This window comes from Myotis brandtii, unplaced genomic scaffold, assembly GCF_000412655.1.
Source record: "Myotis brandtii unplaced genomic scaffold, ASM41265v1 scaffold191, whole genome shotgun sequence".
NCBI classification, from domain to species: domain Eukaryota; kingdom Metazoa; phylum Chordata; class Mammalia; order Chiroptera; family Vespertilionidae; genus Myotis; species Myotis brandtii.
Window position 1 is genome coordinate 6,732,559 of NW_005357115.1, and position 20,692 is coordinate 6,753,250.

At 36.2% G+C, this 20,692-nt stretch overlaps 1 protein-coding gene across 6 annotated transcripts in view; it reads left to right on the forward strand.

Annotated features, from left to right (window-relative positions):
- The window catches only part of SOCS5 (suppressor of cytokine signaling 5), an 89,456-nt gene extending 69,014 nt beyond the window's left edge, over nt 1-20,442 (forward strand). For all 6 annotated transcript variants that reach the window (XM_014538468.1, XM_005864793.2, XM_005864792.2 and 3 more), the window contains one exon: nt 16,222-20,442. In XM_014538468.1, the coding sequence (XP_014393954.1) occupies nt 16,234-17,844 (1,611 nt within the window). In that variant the 5' untranslated portion in view covers nt 16,222-16,233 and the 3' untranslated portion in view covers nt 17,845-20,442. The remainder of the gene's footprint in view (nt 1-16,221) is intronic.
- The last annotated feature ends 250 nt before the right edge of the window (nt 20,443-20,692 follow it).

The window sequence follows — 20,692 nt, forward strand, 5'->3', positions numbered from 1 at the left end:
GCCAGTAACTTTTGCTGGCATGCGAAACTCTCTCTTATAATCTTCCATTTACAATTTTTTTCTTAATATCGACTTTTTATTTTTCATATAAATTCAGTGTAGGTGCATCTTAGATAAATAAATAATTTTACATAACAAGTTATCTTAAAGACCATAGACATGGATTGACGAGAGAGGGGAAGAGCAATTTCTATGCCTCTGCCTTAACTCCCTGCCTTCCTAGATCTGACCAGTGTTTTGGTTTCATCCACATATGCTTGTGAATCTTTGTTCTCAGTGATGAATTTTGTTAAGTCTCGTAATAGGAGTAGCCTGACGGATGAAAGTAGTAGCTCGTGCATATCTCTGAAGGTCACGAAATATAAACCTGATGTAAAATCTCTGTCATCAGTGATGCAGCAGCAAAAGTCCCACTGATAATATCAAACGGAGTCATAAAGTTTTCTGTCGGACTATCAGTGTACATGTATACATTAAAAAATAAATGTATTTTTCATCATCATATACTGTGTTTTTGTCGCTCGAATGAATTTTATTATTTCTTCAAGGTTCTTCACATACGTACACCTTAAGAGATATCAAGTAGGCGTAACATGTTCTCAAAAAATTAGGGTTGGCACGCAGAAGAATTTTGAGTCAGAGATTTTGCTGGTTTTGGCATGCACTCACAAAAAGGTTGCCCACCCCTGCACTAGGGGGAGGAAGCCAGGTGTTGCTATGTGTCATCATTACCCGGACAGCGGGGAAGGACACTTAGCATATTAGCCTTTTATATATATATAGACTAGAGGCCCGGTCCATGAAATTCGTGCACTTGGGGGGTGGAGGGGGTCCCTCAGCCCGGCCTGTGCCCTCGCAGTCTGGGAGCCCTCGGGGGATATCTGACTGACGGCTTAGGCACACTCCCCTCAGGGAGCGGGCCTAAGCCAGCAGTTGGACATCATTAGCGCTGCTGCACTTGCCAGCTGTGAGCCCAGCTTCTGGCTGAGCGGCGCTCCTCCTGTGGGAGCGCACTGACCACCAGGGGGCAGCTCCTGCGTTGAGCAGGATTGGGCCGAAACTGGCTCTCCAACATCCCCCAAGGGGTCTCGGATTGCGAGAGGGCACAGGCCAGGCTGAGGGACCCCACCAGTGCACGATCGGGGCGGGGAGGGGTGCGGGAGGGCTCCAGGGCATGTCCGGTCCATCTTGCTCAGTCCCAATCGGCCGGACCCCAGCAGCAAGCTAACCTACTGGTCAGGGTGTCTGCCCTCTGGTGGTCAGTGCACGTCAAAGCGACTGGTCAGCTGTCTGCTCCCTGGTGGTCAGTGCACATCATAGCGAGTGGTTGAGCGGCCTTAGCATATCATTAGCATATTACACTTTGATTGGTTGAACGGATTACCAGACACTTAGCATATTAGGCTTTTATTATATAGGATTTATATCTACCAACTTTCCAAATTCATATCATTCTAATCATTTTTTGGTAGATCATTGTGGATTTTTGAAATGCACAATTATTTTATCCAGAAATAATAACTGTTTGTTCCTCCCAAAGCTATAGAGATAAAATTAATCACTGCCTTTTATTTCTTAACTTGCCTTATTCTGCTGACTAGAATCTTTATTACAATGTAGAGTAGAAGTGATGATAATAAGCATCTTGTCTTATTCCGGTCTCAGCATTTCATCAAGGATGAGGTTAGCTATCATTTTTTAGAAATGTTCTTTATTAAGTTGGGAAATGTTTAGTTTTCACTCTTAGTTTGCTAAATATTTTCTTAACAAATGGATGTTGAATTTTATTAAATGCTTTTTCTACATGTCATGAGCTACATATTTTTTGTTCTATAACTATCAGTATGATGAATTATACTAATTGATTTTCTAATATGTTTTTTTTTGAAATATATTTTTTTATTAAGATATTACATATGTGTCCTTGGTAACTATCAGTATGATGAATTATGCTAATTGATTTTCTAATGTTAATGCAACCTTGTATTCCTAAGATATGTCTAACTTGACCATTTTTATATACTGTTAGATTCAGCTTGCTAATATTTTGTTTAAAAAACTTATATCTATACTCATGACTGAGATTGGCCTGTATCCTTTTTTCTCAAAGTTTCCTTGTTAAACTTTGGTGTTAGGTTATATTAGCCAAATAAAATAAATTGGAGAATGTTTCTCTCTGAAAGAGCTTGTGTAAGATTGGAATATTTTGTTTTTCCTTAAATAGTGATAGAATTCACCAATGAAGTAATTTGGGTCCAAGGTTTTCTTTTTGGAAAGAATTTGACTACTGATACTTTTATCTCCTGTGGACTCTTGTTTTCAGTCATGTCTTCTGTGTACTTGTGTTTGAATGTGCCTCCTGCTTATTGTCCTTAAAATTACTTGTGAGTATTCTTTGAGGCCTAGAATGAAAATGTCTTCCTTCAGTGTGGGTTTATCTTTCCTTTTTTTTAAGATATGTAAAGGTATTCCTAACCGAGGAATATTTTAAAAGAATTTCACAGCTTGAAGTTCCCTGGATTAGGAGTCCATGCAAACCCAGACTGCAAACTCTACCTAGGCTGGTCTGACTTCTTAGGGATCTATATCCTCAGATGTTTTACCCGTCATTCTTTTTTTCTCACTTCTCCCTGGGCTAAAACAACCTTCTCTTCAGTCTCCTGGGGGTGGGATTTAGGGTTTGGTTTTAGTTATTGTTTATCTTTGATTGAGATTATAGCCCCTTGGGATCCTGGTTTAATGTGTTAAAGAGTTCCCTTGGACTCTCCACCTTTTGAGGAATCTGTACTTTGAAATTTGTTCCCCTAATCCTGTGAGGTCACTGAAATCAAAGACTTAACTTGTTGAACTCTACCTACAAATGCCCTCGGGGTCATTGTCTTTAGGGGGTTCTTATTATATCTCTGGGTTCCAAATTGTCCCTAGAATTTGGTCTGACTGTTTCCCACCATCTTGTCAGCTTTTTATTTTAAGCTATTTTGAGACTTTTTGCATCTAAGGACTTTTAATTGTTTTCAGCAAGGAGGTTGGTCTGAAAAATCCTAGACTACCAGAAATGGTAGTCTTGTTATTTTTCTCCACTTACTCTTCTGTTTACCATTTTTTCTTCAGCTTCCATGTTAATGACTTAGTTTCACAACATTTGTATATTGAGCACCTAATTCATATATATATTGAACATTTAATATGTACCAAGCATGGCACAAGACAAAGTCCCTTTTTTCTTGAAACTAACATTGTAGTAAATTCTGGATTGCCTGGAAACTTGAAGCACAATAGGACAGAAGTTTCCAAACTGATCCACAGAGCATTAGTGTCCTGTGAAATCTTAATAAGGTTGCCATTGTCAAGGTTGAGAAATAATGCTGAGGAGGATATCCTTTTCAGAGAGCTAAGGCATTAACTTACTTGAACTGAAACCTTTATTTGTAGAATACTTCTTAATATCTTGTAGAATAGAATTCCAGGGAACATTATTTATGAACTGGTAGAGTAGGACCAAAGTATTAAACATCTCTATATTACATATTGTCACAGAGTAATTTCAGCTCCTGCTTTCCCATAGTCATGTCTAAAGGGAACGTTTGCTGAGGGAGTAAAACAAGGCAGATGTGCTCCACATTATGAATGACCTTCCCTTACTTGGCCATAGGTGGCTGGAAGACGTAGGTATCCACATCAAAGATGCCAGTCACAGGTGGGCTAGCACAACAAGTTTTGTCCAAATGGGAACAACTGAACCAATCAGGTTCTCACAGATCTCATTGGCTGGTTAAAGAAATACAGCTCTTGCTTTTAATTTTCTGTATGGATGTATTCAGGATTAACAAGTAAGGGGTGAGTGGTGGTTACTATAAGGATCCACATAATGAGGCAAATCAGATACCAAGTTGCGGAGTCTAGAATGTGGACCCAACAGACTCCTGCTGCTTGGTTCCCTAGGGCAACTGTGGGACCTGGTCAGACTCTCAGTTCCAGTGTCCTTGAAGCCTAAGCCCACTTATGTTACTGATTTTGTTCTTGGATTTCAATGAGAATTCTTCTTTCCCACCAAATTCATACTTATAACCAGTACTTCTCCCCCACCACACACACCTACATTTGCCAACCCAAGTGAGTGTCAGTACCCAGCAAGGAGAAGAGACTGATGCATAAGGAAAGAGTTGAATTCATAAGAGACTGATGTGTAAGAGTTGAATTCATATCAGAGTGCTACTTTTTGATTAACAAGTAGAAAACATCTATATATATAAAAGCCTAAGTGACCGTTATGACTGAACGACCGGAACAACTGACCGACCAGTTGCTATAAGCACTGACCACCAGGGGGCAGACATTCAATGCGGGAGCTCCCCCCTGGTGGTCAGTGTGCTCCCACAGCCAACCTCCCGCAACCAGTCAACCTCCCATGGTCCCTCCCCCCAGCCGGTCCCTACCCCCGGCCCACTGGCCAACCTCCCGCAGTCCCTCCCCCAGCCAGTGGCCAACATCCCGTGTTCCCTTTCCCTCCCATCCCTCCCCCCGTCTGGCAGGCCCCGATCAGCCCTGATCTCCGGCCAGTCCTAGGGACCCCACCCCTTGCACAAATTCATGCATGGGGCCTCTAGTTTTTATAATAATGGAATACCCACCATTCTTACCACTGCTTTTTTCCTCCCTCTTTATTACATTTTGGAAACTAAGCTCAGCTGTACTAGAAGTGTTAATGTTATATGGCATCACACAATCTATTTCTGTTGGTTGTCCTATAAATAGTATCTCCATATGCCAAAGAATGTGCATTTCTTACTATTGGTACTCTTTTGGAACATAAGGTTGCCATTCTTACTTCCCAATCCAATGTGACTTTACTCATCCCCAATACTGTTTGAGAAAATCAGGCTGGCTCCAGTGGATATCTTAGTAATTTGCTATTTCTTTCTCCATTGATTGTGTTCATCTACCCCTCTAATCCCCCATTTCCTTGTGCTGCTTTTCTTCTACCTTTCCTTATATGGTCTTTTTAAATACTTCATTATTTATTTCTTCTGCATTTTACACATAATTTGGGGTTTATAATATGAAAATAGATTGGTCTTTTTCAAGATCTTCCTTTTTAAATAGCATTTTTTTCCAACTAGGAAATTAATACATTTAAATGTAGTATTTTGGAAAATACAGAAAAGAAAAAATGAAATTACAATAATCAAAAACCACCCAAGATAACCACAGTGGTATTTCCTAGCCATATCTTTTTATGAAAGTATGTTTGTATATGTATATGTGTTGAGGTCAATTACACATACTGTTTTAAACTATATTCATTTAACATCATGAATATTTCCAGAAAATTAAATGCTTCCAGAAACATGGTTTTTAATGTCTTTCTATTATTCTAGCATATAAAAGTATCAGTTTATTTAACTAATCCTCTATTAAATGAACAATACAGTTCTTGCCAAATTTTGCTAATATAACTAATGCTATATTATACTTAAATATAGCATTATATATAAATCTTTGTGTTGTTAAATGACTATTTTTTTGGAACAAATTTCCAATTGTAAAATCTTGGGTCAAAAGGTGCACATATTTTTAAAGCTTTAATACGTATATAAAATTTCCTTCTTAAATTGCTCAATTCATCTTTGAAACTATTTAAATCCTCACCCGAGGTTCTTTTTTTCCATTGATTTCCTAGAGGAAGTGGAAGGGAGGGAGAAGAGCGGGTGAGAGAGAGAGAAATGTCAATGTGAAAGAAACACATTGATTGGTTGCCTTCAGTCCATGGGCCGATGCTCAAACCATTGAGCAAAACCGGCCAGGACACTTTTCTTTACATTTAAAAGTAGCCTCCCTTGAGGTGGGGGGTAAAGGCAGGACTAACTCATCAATAATCTCTCCCTAGCCATAAAACAGCTTTGTTTTGTTGCTACTAGTACCAACATGTAGCTTCTCCTGCCTTGGATTGGTTGTATAACAGAAGCTACCACTTTTGAGACCCTATTATATACTCAGCTATTATTACCTAATCATAATGTCATGTTATCCTCCTAAAAACCATTGAAAAGAGGGGTAATTTTTCCTATTTTTAGATGGAAAGGCTGAGACTTAGATTTCACACAGCTAGTGAGTGCTTGATTTTTATTTTAGGGCCCTCGGAAGCTAAAGCACATGTTCTTTGTGTTCCATTCAGTCTGCCAATAGTACTGGCCAGATAAGAAACATTTCAGTTAATGGTACACTCATTAGTATATTACATAAGATACTTTCTTCACAGAAAATGAAGCATAACTTATTAGGACTTTATGTTTCACTGGTGTACAACATCTATGTGGTAAAATTTAAATTGTGGTAGTGTTTTTATAGATTAAAAATAAATTTTGAAGAAAATAAAGAATGAGGACTGTTTTCCTGGATCTTTCCCAGTACTGTACAGATTAGCTATGCTTAGTTTATGTTGTAGATGAGCTGTAGCTTCAACTGCTAAGGAACATTGAAATCCCCATAGAGTTTCTTAGGAAATAACATAGAAGTTCAAATGATTAATAGAACTTACAGTCTGGCAGATATTGTACATAGGACAATATTAACATTTGGGGCATAACCCACAAGAAATGAAAGGGAGAATTATCTTTAAAGGAAAGTTAGCTAAAGTTTTATGCTAGATACTGCTGATACCATTTTTAAAGCCACTGTCTTAAGTGTCTCCTATGAGCCAAAGGCTTTATAGTTAACTAGAGGCCCAATGCACAAAATTTGTGCAAGAGTAGGCCTTCCTTCCCCCAGCTGCCAGCACCGGCTTCCCTCTGGCACCCGGGACCCAGGCTTCCCTCCAGCCACAGGCAGGCGCCCGGTTCCCAGGCTTCCCTCCAGTCCCAGCTTCATCTGAAAGGTCGTCTGGAAGGACGTCTGGTCTAATTAGCATATTACGCTTTATTATAATAGATGGTTATTATTCCTCATAACCGATCTATGAGGTAGTATTGTTATCTTTGTTTTACCAAGAGACAAAGTTAACCTCAGAAATGTGAAGGATACATTCAAGTTCAACAGTATTCTTAAGTGGTAAAGCTGGAGTTCAGCCTCCTCTCCTCTCTGTCCCATGGACTGTCTCAATATGCTTATGCCCTAAGCAAAGCACATGCAGTGTTTCCGCAAGTGATTTGGGCTTAAGAATGGGATTTTTGAGGCCTGGAGCACTTCCAACATGACACTGGAAGTTAGAACTATGTGAGTAAAATTTAAGAAACAAATTTTAGATACTTACTTTTATTAGAAAAAAAAACCACCCTTAGGTTATCACTCTTGGGGGGTATTAATGCAGAATCTGTATAACACTGTGACTCTTAATTTGATTTTATGTCCTCTTTTTTTTTTCTTTTTAAAAATGGACTACTATATTTTTCTTAATATGCAGAAAAAAATATAAGTACTTCTTGAACTTCATTCCTTGAATTATGCATATGGCTTCAAACACATTCTTAACTGACCATGTGGTTAAAAGTAGTATTTGAGCAAAGAAATAGAACTTAGTCATATAGATCCATTAGTTAGAATAATCAGAACATTTCTGAGTGGTATACAAGTTCTACACAAAAAAATGACTTTCGCCGAACCGGTTTGGCTCAGTGGATAGAGCGTCGGCCTGCGGACTGAAGGGTCCCAGGTTCGATTCCGGTCAAGGGCATGTACCTTGGTTGCGGGCACATCCCCACTGGGGGGCATGCAGGAGGCAGCTGATCGATCTCTCTCATCGATGTTTCTAACTCTCCCTCTCCCTTCTTCTCTGTAAAAAATCAATAAAATATATTTTTTTAAAAAATGACTTTCATAATAGGTAAGCATAGAGTATAGACACCAAAATATCCGCGGTAGGCTGTGAATATAGTTTTTACTCTGGACTCTTGGTCAGAGTATTGTTTCATACATTATAATAAAATGAAACAAGCCAGGCCTGGTTGGTGTGTTCAGTGGTTAAAGCATCAGCCTGCACACTAAAGTGTCAAGGGTTCAATTCCCGGTCAAGGGCACATAGCTGGGTTGCAGGTTCAATCCCTGACCCTGGTCGGGGTGCATGCAGGAGGCAACCAATCAATGTGTCTCTCTCACATCAATGTTTCTCTCTTTTCTCTCTCCCCCTCGCTTTTTCCCCTCCCTTCCACTCTCTCTAAAAAGTAACGGAAAAAATATCCTCAGGTAAGGATTACCCAAAACAACAACAACAACAAAAGAAACAAACCATTAATGTTCTTTTGAGTGTGCATGTGCTACCTTCCAAATTTTAGTATCAGTTTCATCTTTTTTTGTTCTCTGCCATAGTTGGAAATATATAGAAATGATGTATTTGTTGAGGTTTTAAAGAACTTATTAATAACCCTACTCGGAGTTAGAGTTGTTAATATACAGTTCTAAAACTGATTCAAGAAGAGGTAGAAAACCTGAATAGATTAATAATAATGAAAGAAACTTAATTCTAGATTACTATTAATTTTTCAATTGTATCAGTTTCTCTATATATATAAAATTGAGATAATTTTTACTCATAGGATTGTTGGGAGAAGTATATTATATCAGTGCCTGGCACATGCTTAGCATTCAATAATGAAAATTGTCATCATAGCCATCATTACCATTATTATTTTCTTTTTTCAGCTTTCCAGTGTTTGTCTGCTTTATTGGTTACTTCAAATACTCTTGGGTTTATTGATCAATTTAAAAGATATAGCTGTCAGAGGTTTTCCTCTTTTACTAGTCTGATGCCATTTCTGACATAGCTAACTAAATAAAAGAAAAAACACTATTCAATAAATGAGAAGGGATATAGTCACAGACATGATATACATTTTTAATTATAAAAGAAGATTACATACAGCTTTTTACATAAAAGAGGATGTATGGAAAGATGTCCACCAAAATAGTGACAGTGGTTGACTCTGGGTGGTGGGATTACAGATGAGGGTTAGACTTTTATTTGGTATGTTTATTTCTTAGAGTATTGTTTCCCCAAATTGTTTTCTAGAATAAACATTTGTTTTAGTAAATGTAATATCAAAGGCTTTATGATACACTTTATCAGAAGTTGGCAAACTGTAGGTAAATCTGTCCTGCTACTTGTTTTTGTAAACCCCAGAGCGAAGAATGGATTTACATTTTTAAATGGTTGGCGGGAATAATCAGGAGAAGAATGTTTTGTGACACTGGAAATTATATGACATTTGGATTCCAATGACCATAATAAAGTTTTATTGACAAACAGTTATGCTTATTCACTTACATATTATCTGTGTGCATTCAGGCTACAATGGCAAAGTTCAATAGTTTCCACAGAGAATGCATGCCCACAAAGCCTAAGATATTTACTTACTATATGGCCCTTTTCAGAAAAAGTTTGCTGACCTCTGTATTACATTAGAAAACCAGTTTAGCTTAATATTTTTTTCTGGTTGTTGGTTTGTTTGTTTTCAACTTTGCCTGCTTTAGGGTAACCATCTAGTCTAGAATAAGTGCCAAGTTGAAGAGTAAGAGTGTTTTGATAAATATTGCCAAATTGCTGTACAGGAAAAAAATGCAAAATATTAATATGCTATTTTCTAAATAGTCTGTAACTTTTAGTTTTGAATTCCTTTTTTACCTAAGAGTTATGAGAACTTTTTATTTTTCTGGTGGCTTTTTTTCTATAATACTTGGTTATTAATTCCCATAGTGGTCAAAATGTGGCCTATATAGTTTTTTAAATTTTATTATGCAATGTATCATATACAGGAACAAGTGTATAAAATGTAACTGCAGTTTAAAGAATAATTAATAAGTAAAAACCATGTCCCCATTACTATAAGAAATAAAAAATCACCTGTGTTCTCAAAGCTTCTTGAGTGCCTCTCCCTAATTCCATATCCCTTCCCCAAATAGGTAGCCATTTCCTTGCTTTTTATATTTTTATTATGTATGTATGTATGTATACCTAAACAATATATTTTGGGGTTTGCCAGTTTAAAAGGTAAATGAATTCATAATGTATATATCATCTGTATGATTTATTTCTCTAAGCACAATGTTTTTGAGATTCATGTGTATAGATGCGGGTCACTGTAGTTTATCATCCCTGCTATATAGTAATCCATTATATGAACATACATTGAGGGACTAATGAGGTTTTACTTAGATATCTCAATGACAGTCTTAATTGTAGCATTTTCTAAACTGAATTTATTAACTCTCTCCAACCCCTCACTTGCCAAAATTGCTCTATCTATTGTGTTTCCCATCTCAGAAATAACAAAATAGCATCTCTACCCACCTATTTTCACAAGTCAAAAACTTGGCATTGGTTGTTTCGTTTTTCTGTGTATTTTTAAATTGATTTTAGAGAGAGAAGAAGGGAAAAGGATAGAGAGATAGAAACATCAATGACAGAGAAACATCGATTGGCTTGCCCCTCCCCTACTGGGGATCAAGCCCAAAACCCAGGAATGTGCCCTGATTGGGAATCATCTGGTGACCTACTGTGCATGGGTTGACGCTCAACTACTAAGCCACACCATTCGGGCTTGGCATTCATTTTTGATACCGCTCTCTTCTTCATTACCTTTTACCAATCAGTTATTTATCCTGCAGATTTGACTTCTAAACATTTCAAATCCACCTCATAGCACACATAAATTAGTTACTAAAATTCTGTGGCACACCAAAAAATATATTTTTTGCTGATCTGACCAAAAAAAATAGGTATAATTTTGATTCACGCCGGATGGCTATTATTACATTAGCTGTTGTCATATTTTTATTTGACAATCTAAGGGAAAAGAGGACAGTGCCCCTGACTAAATAGTCAGGTATTGCATGTTTTGAAAATTTCTGTGACACACGAGTTGAAAATCATTGTATAAATGATTATGTATAAATTACATATAAATGTTATGTATATTCCAATAGAACTCTGAGGTTGAATTATATCAGTAATTTTGTATGGTTGAACATATTGAATAACAGTATAAGAGATAAATAGGCATCCAGTTATATTTTTCTAAAAATTATTGAAATGCCACCAAAATACCAATTAAAAGTTGAAACTCTTAAACTGTCTCCTGTACTCTGAATTTGGCACAGAAATACTTTCCTTAATCATGTGTCCCAATTTTTGTTACTGAAACTGAAGGACTTTCTGTTGGGAAGGTATTACCATGACTAAGTAGTCTAGATAGACTAAACAGTAGACAGAGGATTTGAGTTGAGTCATATTCTTCCTCTTTAACCATTGTGGCATGCCGTGTAGTCTTAAAACTTGCTGAATTAATTTATTTCTAATAAAGTGTGGATTGAGTCCCATTAAAATGAACTCCTGGAAGCTATTTTAATTATTTTGTTTTGTGGGAATTTTATAATAGATATAACTTGGCATTAAGAGGGCCATTGACTGTAATCTTTAATATTTTATGTACGTAAATTTTTCTAGTAATGGAATTTGACCTATCATTTTCCATAATTCTGGTTTATAGCTTATCCTGTTAAATATCGTTTTTCAACAAAAGCTGTTGTTGAAAATGGCATTATAAAACCAGTTTTAAATTCTGATTATCCTTGGAGGAAGAAATGAGTTTTTAGAAATTTGTTTTGGTTAGTTTTAAGGATAGCTGTACAGGAGTGGAAATGGAAAGATTGTAATGAACGAGTGACTTTTGTTTCAGAATCAATACAGTTTAAATTTAACACTTTTTTAGCTATGTGTAACGTTATATAAAGTTATAGAGTTGTAATTTAGGTTTCAAAGGGTTTCAGCTAAAAATGTTTCCTAAAATTTAACAACAAAACAAACAAAAGAACCTCAAAACTGACATTGTAAATATTAAGATAGTTGAAATGCAGGCCCTGGCCCAGTAGCTCGTTGGTTAGAGTGTCGTCCACATTCACCAAGGTTGCAGGTTTGATCCCTCAGGGCATGTACAAGAACAACCAATGAATGCATAAATAAGTGGAGCAACAATTTGATGTTTTTTTCTCTCTCTCAAATCAGTAAATAAATAAATAAATAATAAATTTAATAAAAACCTTCTCCTGAGAATGTCAAGGCAAAAACATTTTTATTTTTTTTTTATTTTTATTTTTTTTAAATATATTTTATTGATTTTTTACAGAGAGGAAGGGAGAAGGATAGAGAGTTAGAAACATCGATGAGAATGTCAAGGCAAAAACATTAAAAAAAAAATAGTTGAAATGCCTGTCTGATTCTTACATGGACTCTTCTATGAATCATTATCAGCATTTTTTTTTATTCCCAGTATTACAGCCGCCCACATAGCATTTCCCACATCAAGAAAAATTCCACTTTCTATCCCCAAAGGGTGTGGAAGCATAATAGTCTTTCTTTAAATTAGAGTATTTTGTCACGATGTAATCTATCAACACTATTCAGATTAGAAATAGAGAAATCACTAAGTTTCATGCTCTATTTATAAACTAAACCAAAGTTTCAGTATTGGAAACTGCCTTTTGTAACCTGGCAAGTACAGTCCCACTCGGTTATTCAACTTATAAGCAGCTGTATGGGGAGATAAGTGGTTTTAACTTTGGTTGCTTTCTAAAACAGTCATTTTTCAAGTATAATTTGCTTGTCAAATATTTTTAGATAGCTACAAAATTTATGTTGTAAACATGGAGAAAAGAGACTCTGACTTCTTGAATATTGCTATTCTAATGTCTATCATGGTATGGTTTGTAATCTTACATACTGTAGACCAGGGTCATTAAACTTTCTGTAAAGGGCGAGGTGGAAAATATTTTAGGTTTTGCAGGCTACATGTGGTTTCTGTCAATAATCTTTGTGGGTTTTTTGTTGTTGTTGTTTAGTAATCCCTTTAAAAATGTAAAAAACATTCTTAGCCAGGCTCCATACAGAAATAGGCCAGAGGCCATATTTTGTCCTCAGGCTATGTAGTTTGCTGACCCCTGCTCTAAATCAGTACTGTCCAGAAGAAATATAATTTGAACCATATGTGTAATTTAAAATTTTTTAGTAACCACATTGAAAAAGTAAAAAGCAGATGAAATTAATTTTAATGATATATTTAACCAATTAAATCCATGCTATTATTTCAGTAGGTGACACTAGCCAAATTTCAGGGACTCAGTAATCACATGTATTAGATAGCACAACAGTATACCACAGCTACCCAAAGTATGGGCTGTGAATTGATGCCAAAAAGATGATAAGTTAGGTATAGAAATTAAAAACAAGCATTTAAAATATTTTATAGCAATTTGACAGTTATTTTTATGTCTTTTCAATCTAATAATGTACTTGCATTTCATGTCTTTTTTACATTTCCTATTCCCAGTAATTTATTCTTCTTATATCTTACAAAAGAGTCAGTGCTCTAGATGGTCTCTCCTAGGATTCTGTAGGCCTCTTGAATACATGACAAAAATAAAAAAGATGAGAAATAGTGATGAGATTGTGGCACATAGTTTATTTAGTATTGTTCACACCCTACTTTAGAGCATTGTCCTTTTTTTTTTTTTTTAACCCTCACCTGAGGATATTTTTCCCATTGATTTTTAGAGAGAATGGAAGGGAAGGAGAGAAGAAGGAGGGGAAAAGAACACATAGATGTAAGAGAGAGAGACATCAATTGGTTGCCTCCTGCACATGCCCACTAAAACTAAAGCAATAAAAAAAGCATAAGGGATAAATTCAGAAGCAAAAAACAAATGAGAGAAGATAAAAATAGGCCTAATTGGTGAAGTTTTTGGTAAAAGCAGGTCACTAGAAATTAACAGAACTGAGAATGGCGATCTAAGTGCCTGCAAAATGAGTATGTTAGAAAGGAGCAAACCAATTTACACTGCTGGCTCAGAAATTAGAGAAACCAGCTACTTCAGAGGGTAAGGATGAAGTATAGAGCGGAAAACATGTGTGGTTGAAAGTGTATGCATCAGGCTCCCACGTGTCAATCTTCACCCTCAGTAGCCAGGAGATCACCATTCCTTTACCTTAGATGAAACTAGAGGTTAGAGCTGGGAAAATTTAATCAAGAGGTTCAGATATAGCTGGAGCTGGGACAGCTTTTATAAATAAGGACACCTTTGAAAAAACAGGGACTTAAGGTTGAGGTTAAGACTCCATTATTCTCTTGCCCTGTTCTCAGAACATGGCAGTCAGGTATATATCGGGGTTGACAAAAGTAGGCTTACAGTTGTGAGTACTCAAAGCAGTTTATTCTTATGTATTCAGTAATTATTATATTTATTATTATTATTATTATTATTATTAACCTACTTTTGCTCACCCCTGTATGCTCTAGAGAAGAGATTGGAGCATTTGTCTCTGGGATGAGCCAGCCAGCAGACAGACTTACAGATACTGACTTTTGGGGATAAAAAAACAACTCATTGCCTCATTACCTTGTAGTAAAACCAATCAGTTGGCAAACAACTCTCCCATGTAGACAGAGCTTCTGATTAGCATGTTAGTCCTGATGGATAGCCAGGGCTCATCAGACAGAACTTAAGAAGAAAACAGTACTGAGAAGAAACAGATAAAAATATTTAAAATGTTAAAATATTTAAAATTTTTTGTATCCTTAGTGAAATGAGATATTACAGACAAGAAATTAAAATAGGATACTATTAAAAAGAACATTCAGAGAGCCCTAGCCGTTTGGCTCAGTGGATAGAGCGTCAGCCTGTGGACTAATGGGTACCAGGTTTGATTCTGGCCAAGGGCACATGCCTGGGTTGCTATCCCCAGTAGGAGGCGTGCAGGAGGCAACCCATCAATGATTCTCTCTCATCATTGATGTTTCCATCTCTCTCCCTTTCCCTTCCTCTCTGAAATCAATAATATATATATATTTAAAGAAGAAGAAGAACAGAGAACAAGAAAATTGTTTTGGAAATTAAAACTGTGATAGAAAAATTGTAACTGAACTAGAAATGTTGGAAAGTGACGCCAAAGAAATCTACCAGACAGTAGAAAAGGAAAGGAAATACAATATTGAAAAGAAAACATGATAAAAGATAAACCTAAGAGTTCTAGTATCTAATAAAAAGGACTTTGAGGAGAGAGGGAGGGGGCAGTGGGAAGGACATGGAAAGGCCCCAGCTCAATGAATGTAAAAAAAAAAGGGGCCACTCGAAGAATAAAGAACAACTATAATTTTTCATGAAACAAAAACAGGCCACATAAGAAGATTGGGAATTAGTATGATGTGGACTTTTTGACAGCCCCACTAGAACAGTGGTAATGCCCTCAAAATTCTGAGGGCAAATCATTTTCCACCTAGAATTTTATCAGTCAGTTCAGGTTTTTCCATTTCTTCCAATGTTGACTTTTAGGTTACTGAATAAGACAGTGTGCCTGTTAATATTGTAGTCTTAAAATAATTTATTTGTAAAATGCCATAAACTGCTTTAGATTTTTATAAAGGAGCAAGAATAAAGAAGCCAAATTGCATATATTTTGTTTTTATTTTGTTAATTATTAAAGTATCATAAATTTTTTTTATTGCTCTATTTCTTCTAAGCTCTTCCAGGATTGAGAATTGTGAAGCTTAAAGATATCTTTTCACTTAAACCTAAATATTGTATTCTCTTTCCTTCCTCTTATTTTTCTTTCTACTCAGACTGCTTCTTCAAAATCATGGATAAAATATGATACATTGTAGGGTGGGGAGGGAAGATATAAAATTTTTACAAGTGATTAACCTGTAAGCTTTAGATTGCTAGGTTAGTGGAGTAGTAGTTGGTAAGTGAAATTGGGAAGATTGCTACTTAAAGGTTTTTAACTAATTTTAATATTTACATAAATGTGGTCCTGCTTATAACTTTTGAGAAATTGAATCATATATGTTTCAAAATACAGAATACGTTTTCCCTTTTCATATTTGAGGCAAGTACCTAAATTATTCAAAGTAAGGCAACAATCAATGTCATAATGAAATTAGATTGATACATGGGAAAAAGAAACCAGAGTTTAATTGAAAGTGTTTCTTTCCTTTCCCCCGAGTCCTGAGTATGTTATCTGAAAGGAAATGGGAAGTGAGGACTAGCTTGAATGCAGTGCCACAAAGGGCCTGGTGACCTTACAGCTACCTAGCAGAATGTCTGTCCTATCACTTTAGTAATGGAAGGCGGACTCTTGACCAGTATTGCTGAAATTTCCAAAGAGAAGGGGAGTGGGTTCTGCCTTTTCTGTTTCACACACCACTTTAACTTATTTTTCTCCTTTCCCTGTTTTGTCTTTAGGTCTTATAATCAATGGATAAAGTGGGGAAAATGTGGAATAACTTCAAATACAGGTGTCAGAATCTCTTTAGTCATGAGGGAGGAAGCCGTAGTGAAAATGTGGACATGAACTCCAACAGAAGTTTGTCTGTCAGAGAGAAAAGCATCAGTATAGGAGACTCAGTGCCTCAGCAACAAAGCAGTCCCTTAAGAGAAAATGTTGCCTTACAACTGGGATTAAGCCCTTCAAAGAATTCTTCAAGGAGAAACCCAAACTGTGCCACTGAAATTCCTCAGATTGTTGAAATAAGCATTGAAAAGGATAACGACTCGTGTGTCACCACAGGATCAAGACTTGCAAGAAGAGATTCCTACTCTCGACATGCCCCGTGGGGTGGGAAGAAGAAACATTCCTGTTCTACAAAGACTCAAAGTTCACTGGATACTGATAAAAAGTTTGGTAGAACTCGAAGTGCACTTCAGAGGAGAGAGAGGCGATACGGTGTAAGCTCCGTACATGACATGGACAGTGTTTCCAGCAGAACTGTAGGAAGTCGCTCTCTGAGACAGAGGTTGCAGGATACTGTGGGCTTGTGTTTTCCTATGAGAACTTACAACAAGCAGTCAAAGCCTCTCTTTTCTAATAAAAGAAAAATACACCTTTCTGAATTAATGCTTGAGAAATGTCCTTTTCCTGCTGGCTCAGATTTAGCCCAAAAATGGCATTTGATTAAACAGCATACAGCCCCTGTGAGCCCACATTCAACATTTTTTGATACATTTGATCCATCCTTGGTTTCTACAGAAGATGAAGAAGATAGGCTTAGAGAGAGAAGGCGGCTTAGTATTGAAGAAGGGGTTGACCCCCCTCCCAATGCACAAATACATACATTTGAAGCCACTGCACAGGTTAATCCCTTATATAAACTGGGACCAAAGTTAGCTCCTGGGATGACTGAAATAAGTGGGGACAGTTCTGCAATTCCACAAGCTAATTGTGACTCAGAAGAGGACACAACCACGCTGTGTTTGCAGTCACGTAGGCAGAAGCAACGTCAGGTATCTGGAGACAGCCATGCCCACGTCAGCAGACAGGGAGCTTGGAAAGTCCATACACAGATTGATTATATACACTGCCTCGTGCCTGATCTGCTTCAGATTACAGGCAATCCCTGTTACTGGGGAGTGATGGACCGTTATGAAGCAGAAGCCCTTCTTGAAGGGAAACCTGAAGGCACATTTTTGCTCAGGGACTCTGCACAAGAGGACTACCTCTTCTCTGTGAGCTTCCGTCGCTACAACAGATCCCTGCACGCCCGAATTGAACAGTGGAATCACAACTTTAGCTTTGATGCCCACGACCCATGTGTATTTCACTCCACCACTGTAACGGGACTTTTGGAACATTATAAAGATCCCAGTTCTTGCATGTTTTTTGAACCGTTGCTTACTATCTCACTAAATAGGACTTTCCCTTTTAGCTTGCAGTATATCTGCCGTGCAGTAATCTGCAGATGCACTACGTACGATGGAATTGATGGGCTCCCTTTACCATCAATGTTGCAGGATTTTCTAAAAGAGTATCATTATAAACAAAAAGTTAGAGTTCGCTGGTTAGAACGAGAACCAGTCAAGGCGAAGTAAATTCTCCTGTCCTATATCTGCTTTTATGTGCATCAGACAGTACACCTATAGCAAGCACACATATCAGTGTTAGGTTTTTTTCAGTACAGTATGTAAGCTTAGTGTCAGTATCTGTCAGAAGTGTTAGTATCTGTCAGATGCGATCTGCTGTTACTCAGAAAAACATGGTCGCTATTGAGACAACAGAAGATAGAACTGCAGGTGTTCAGTAAGGCTACAAATATAGTTTGCCGAATTAGCTGTTTGGTTTTTAATGGCTGAAGTAATTGAATGAGGCAATTCTGAGGCATTTGCTATGAAGAATTCTATTTCTTACTAAAGAACAAATTGTTAATATTGGATGAGTATTTCAACAGTGTGATTAATGTTTGAAATTATTATTTTTTCTAAGAATTTTTTTATAATCTTCCAAAAGTAGTGATGTTTGTAGTTACTATAAATCAAGCTTTGGAAATCCAAAAATAAAGACTGCCTTCCTTTTAGAAAAAATTAAAAAATAAATGCAGTTTTCTGGCCACAAGGGCATAGTGCAGTTACTTAAGTGTTGATATTGTTTATAGTTAGTCTTTTTCTCTTCTGCAAAAGGTACTGTTAAGTAAACCAGTTTTTCTAAATAGTAGTTCTTAAAATTTCAGACTTATAAAGTTTGTAGGAGAATTTTATTTAAAGGCCTTAGGTGTTAATTTTTTTAATGAGTGCTTTAACTTAAAACATATTGGGAATAGCTGCTGCAATTTAGTCCTTTGTATGATGTTTAAAGTTGACATATGCACTCTAATTGTTGATTTATTAATGTTGGATTTTTTCCTATGCCCATGACAAGTTTGTGAACCATGAAGAAAATGAGACTAGAAGATGCCCAAACAAGTCAGAAATAATAACTACAGTGATTGCTGATGTTGAGGTTATTGTTAAACTGTAATTTGGATGGCAGTATTTATCTCTTTGTTGTAAATGCTCATAGCTGAATTGCTTAAAGTACAATTTACAGAATTTCAATGGAATTGAATTTCATTTTTAATGGAAAATCTGAAATCTAAGTTGCAGATTTAAAAGGTACTGTACAACCATTGTATCTGTAAATAACTTTACTTAGCACCTTTTGGTCAATTGGAATAGTATGCAATACTACTTGAGTGAGCTATTTTGGAAGTAATACCAAGTTCTAGTGTTTGCTTCTTAGCATTGAACTGAACTTACAGTTCTGTCCTAGACATTTTGCACTAAAGTAGTGGAATCCATTCTTGTGTCGTTTTGTTCATGTGCTCTGTACCACTGGTGAGTGCTCCTTAGTTCCCTTACCTGCTGCTACAGAAAGTTATTTTACATGATGGCTTATTGCCAAGGCTACAAAAAAGAAAAGCTATATTTGTATGCAACACTAACCCTTTGACTGCTAATGTATGTTTCTCTGCTTGCTGTGCCTTGTTATGGCTGCTTTTTTGTGCTAATAAAGTATGTTTGGTGTTCTCCTTGTATATCTACTGTTTTATACATTTCCAACAATTTCTCTTGTAAATGGAATGGATTGGGGTTTTTAAATAAGTTTTACCTGACAACCTACTATAGTCAATGCAGAATTACTGTACAGTCTAATATTGACTTATTCTGACTAAACTAACTCTAAATGTAATGCTATACATCTTTCCAATCATCACATATACTGTGCAACACTATAGTTACTGCAAATTACTGTGCAGTTTAGATTATAACAAAATGAACAGAGAAATATTGATTAAACCTGTTGATTTCTCTGCTTTTATGTGAAAAATAAAAACTGTCAATGACATGTCATAGTAAATAAGTATTTCTAGCCTCCCACTGCACCAGAAGCAGGTTAAAAGAAGTCTTATGAACTAATACATCAGCGTCATTTATTGGTTTGGGGACCATTTTAATTAACAAATGCCCAAAATATAGAACTTTAACCAAAGATTTATCTATTTTAAAGCAAAATGGGAATTGAAGGAACTTAATAATTCCTGTTATTCCTAATAGAAGTCCCTGAAGAACATATACCAAAGTGTTTGAGAACTTCATCCAAACCTACTTTACAGCATTATGTGCAATTAAGTTGTTATGACATAATTATATTGCATAATCGTTGGGTTCATTTTCTTGAGCTGATCATGTACCTGGGAAATAAACCTCTTGGAAATGAAAAGTTCTTACTGCTTTTTGGAGACAGACTATATGTGCAAGCAAGATCTTGTTTTAAAGAGGTAACTTGAAACTCCAAGAAAGCACTTCGTATTTTATATGCTTGTAGCAAATCAATGTTCTAATTGTAGTTTTCTAGAAAGTATTAATGCATTTATGTATTTCAGAACTTTAAATGTTAAATGGAAATTGTTTTAAATGTGTAAATATTTGAGTTTCTGTAAGCATGTATACACTGTGCTAAAAGTCACTTATGTTTCAGTTTGTATGTAATATTAATATGCAACTTTTGATTTAAAAATTTTTTCTTGAAATATTAGTGGCTTACATTTTAAAAAAGAAAAATCACCAGCATGAAATTACACCGAAGTCTATATTCACTGTGTCTTTTTCTGAATCCCATTGTAGTCTGTCAACTAAATTTGTGTTTTCATGGTCTTTTTGAAGTGTACTTTAATACAAACCAGGAAATTCTTTAGAAGTTTAGGCACATCTTCATAGTGAAGTAATTAACCCAAAGACAGATGACTCTGATTCATATATATTCTCATTCTTTCACTCACTCATTCACTTGTTCATTTATTCTCTCTGTATATGCATATATGTACACATACATACATACATTTGTGGTGTTAATATTACTTTAGACAATATTGCCATCTGATTTTAAGTCATTTAGAGGCCTTAT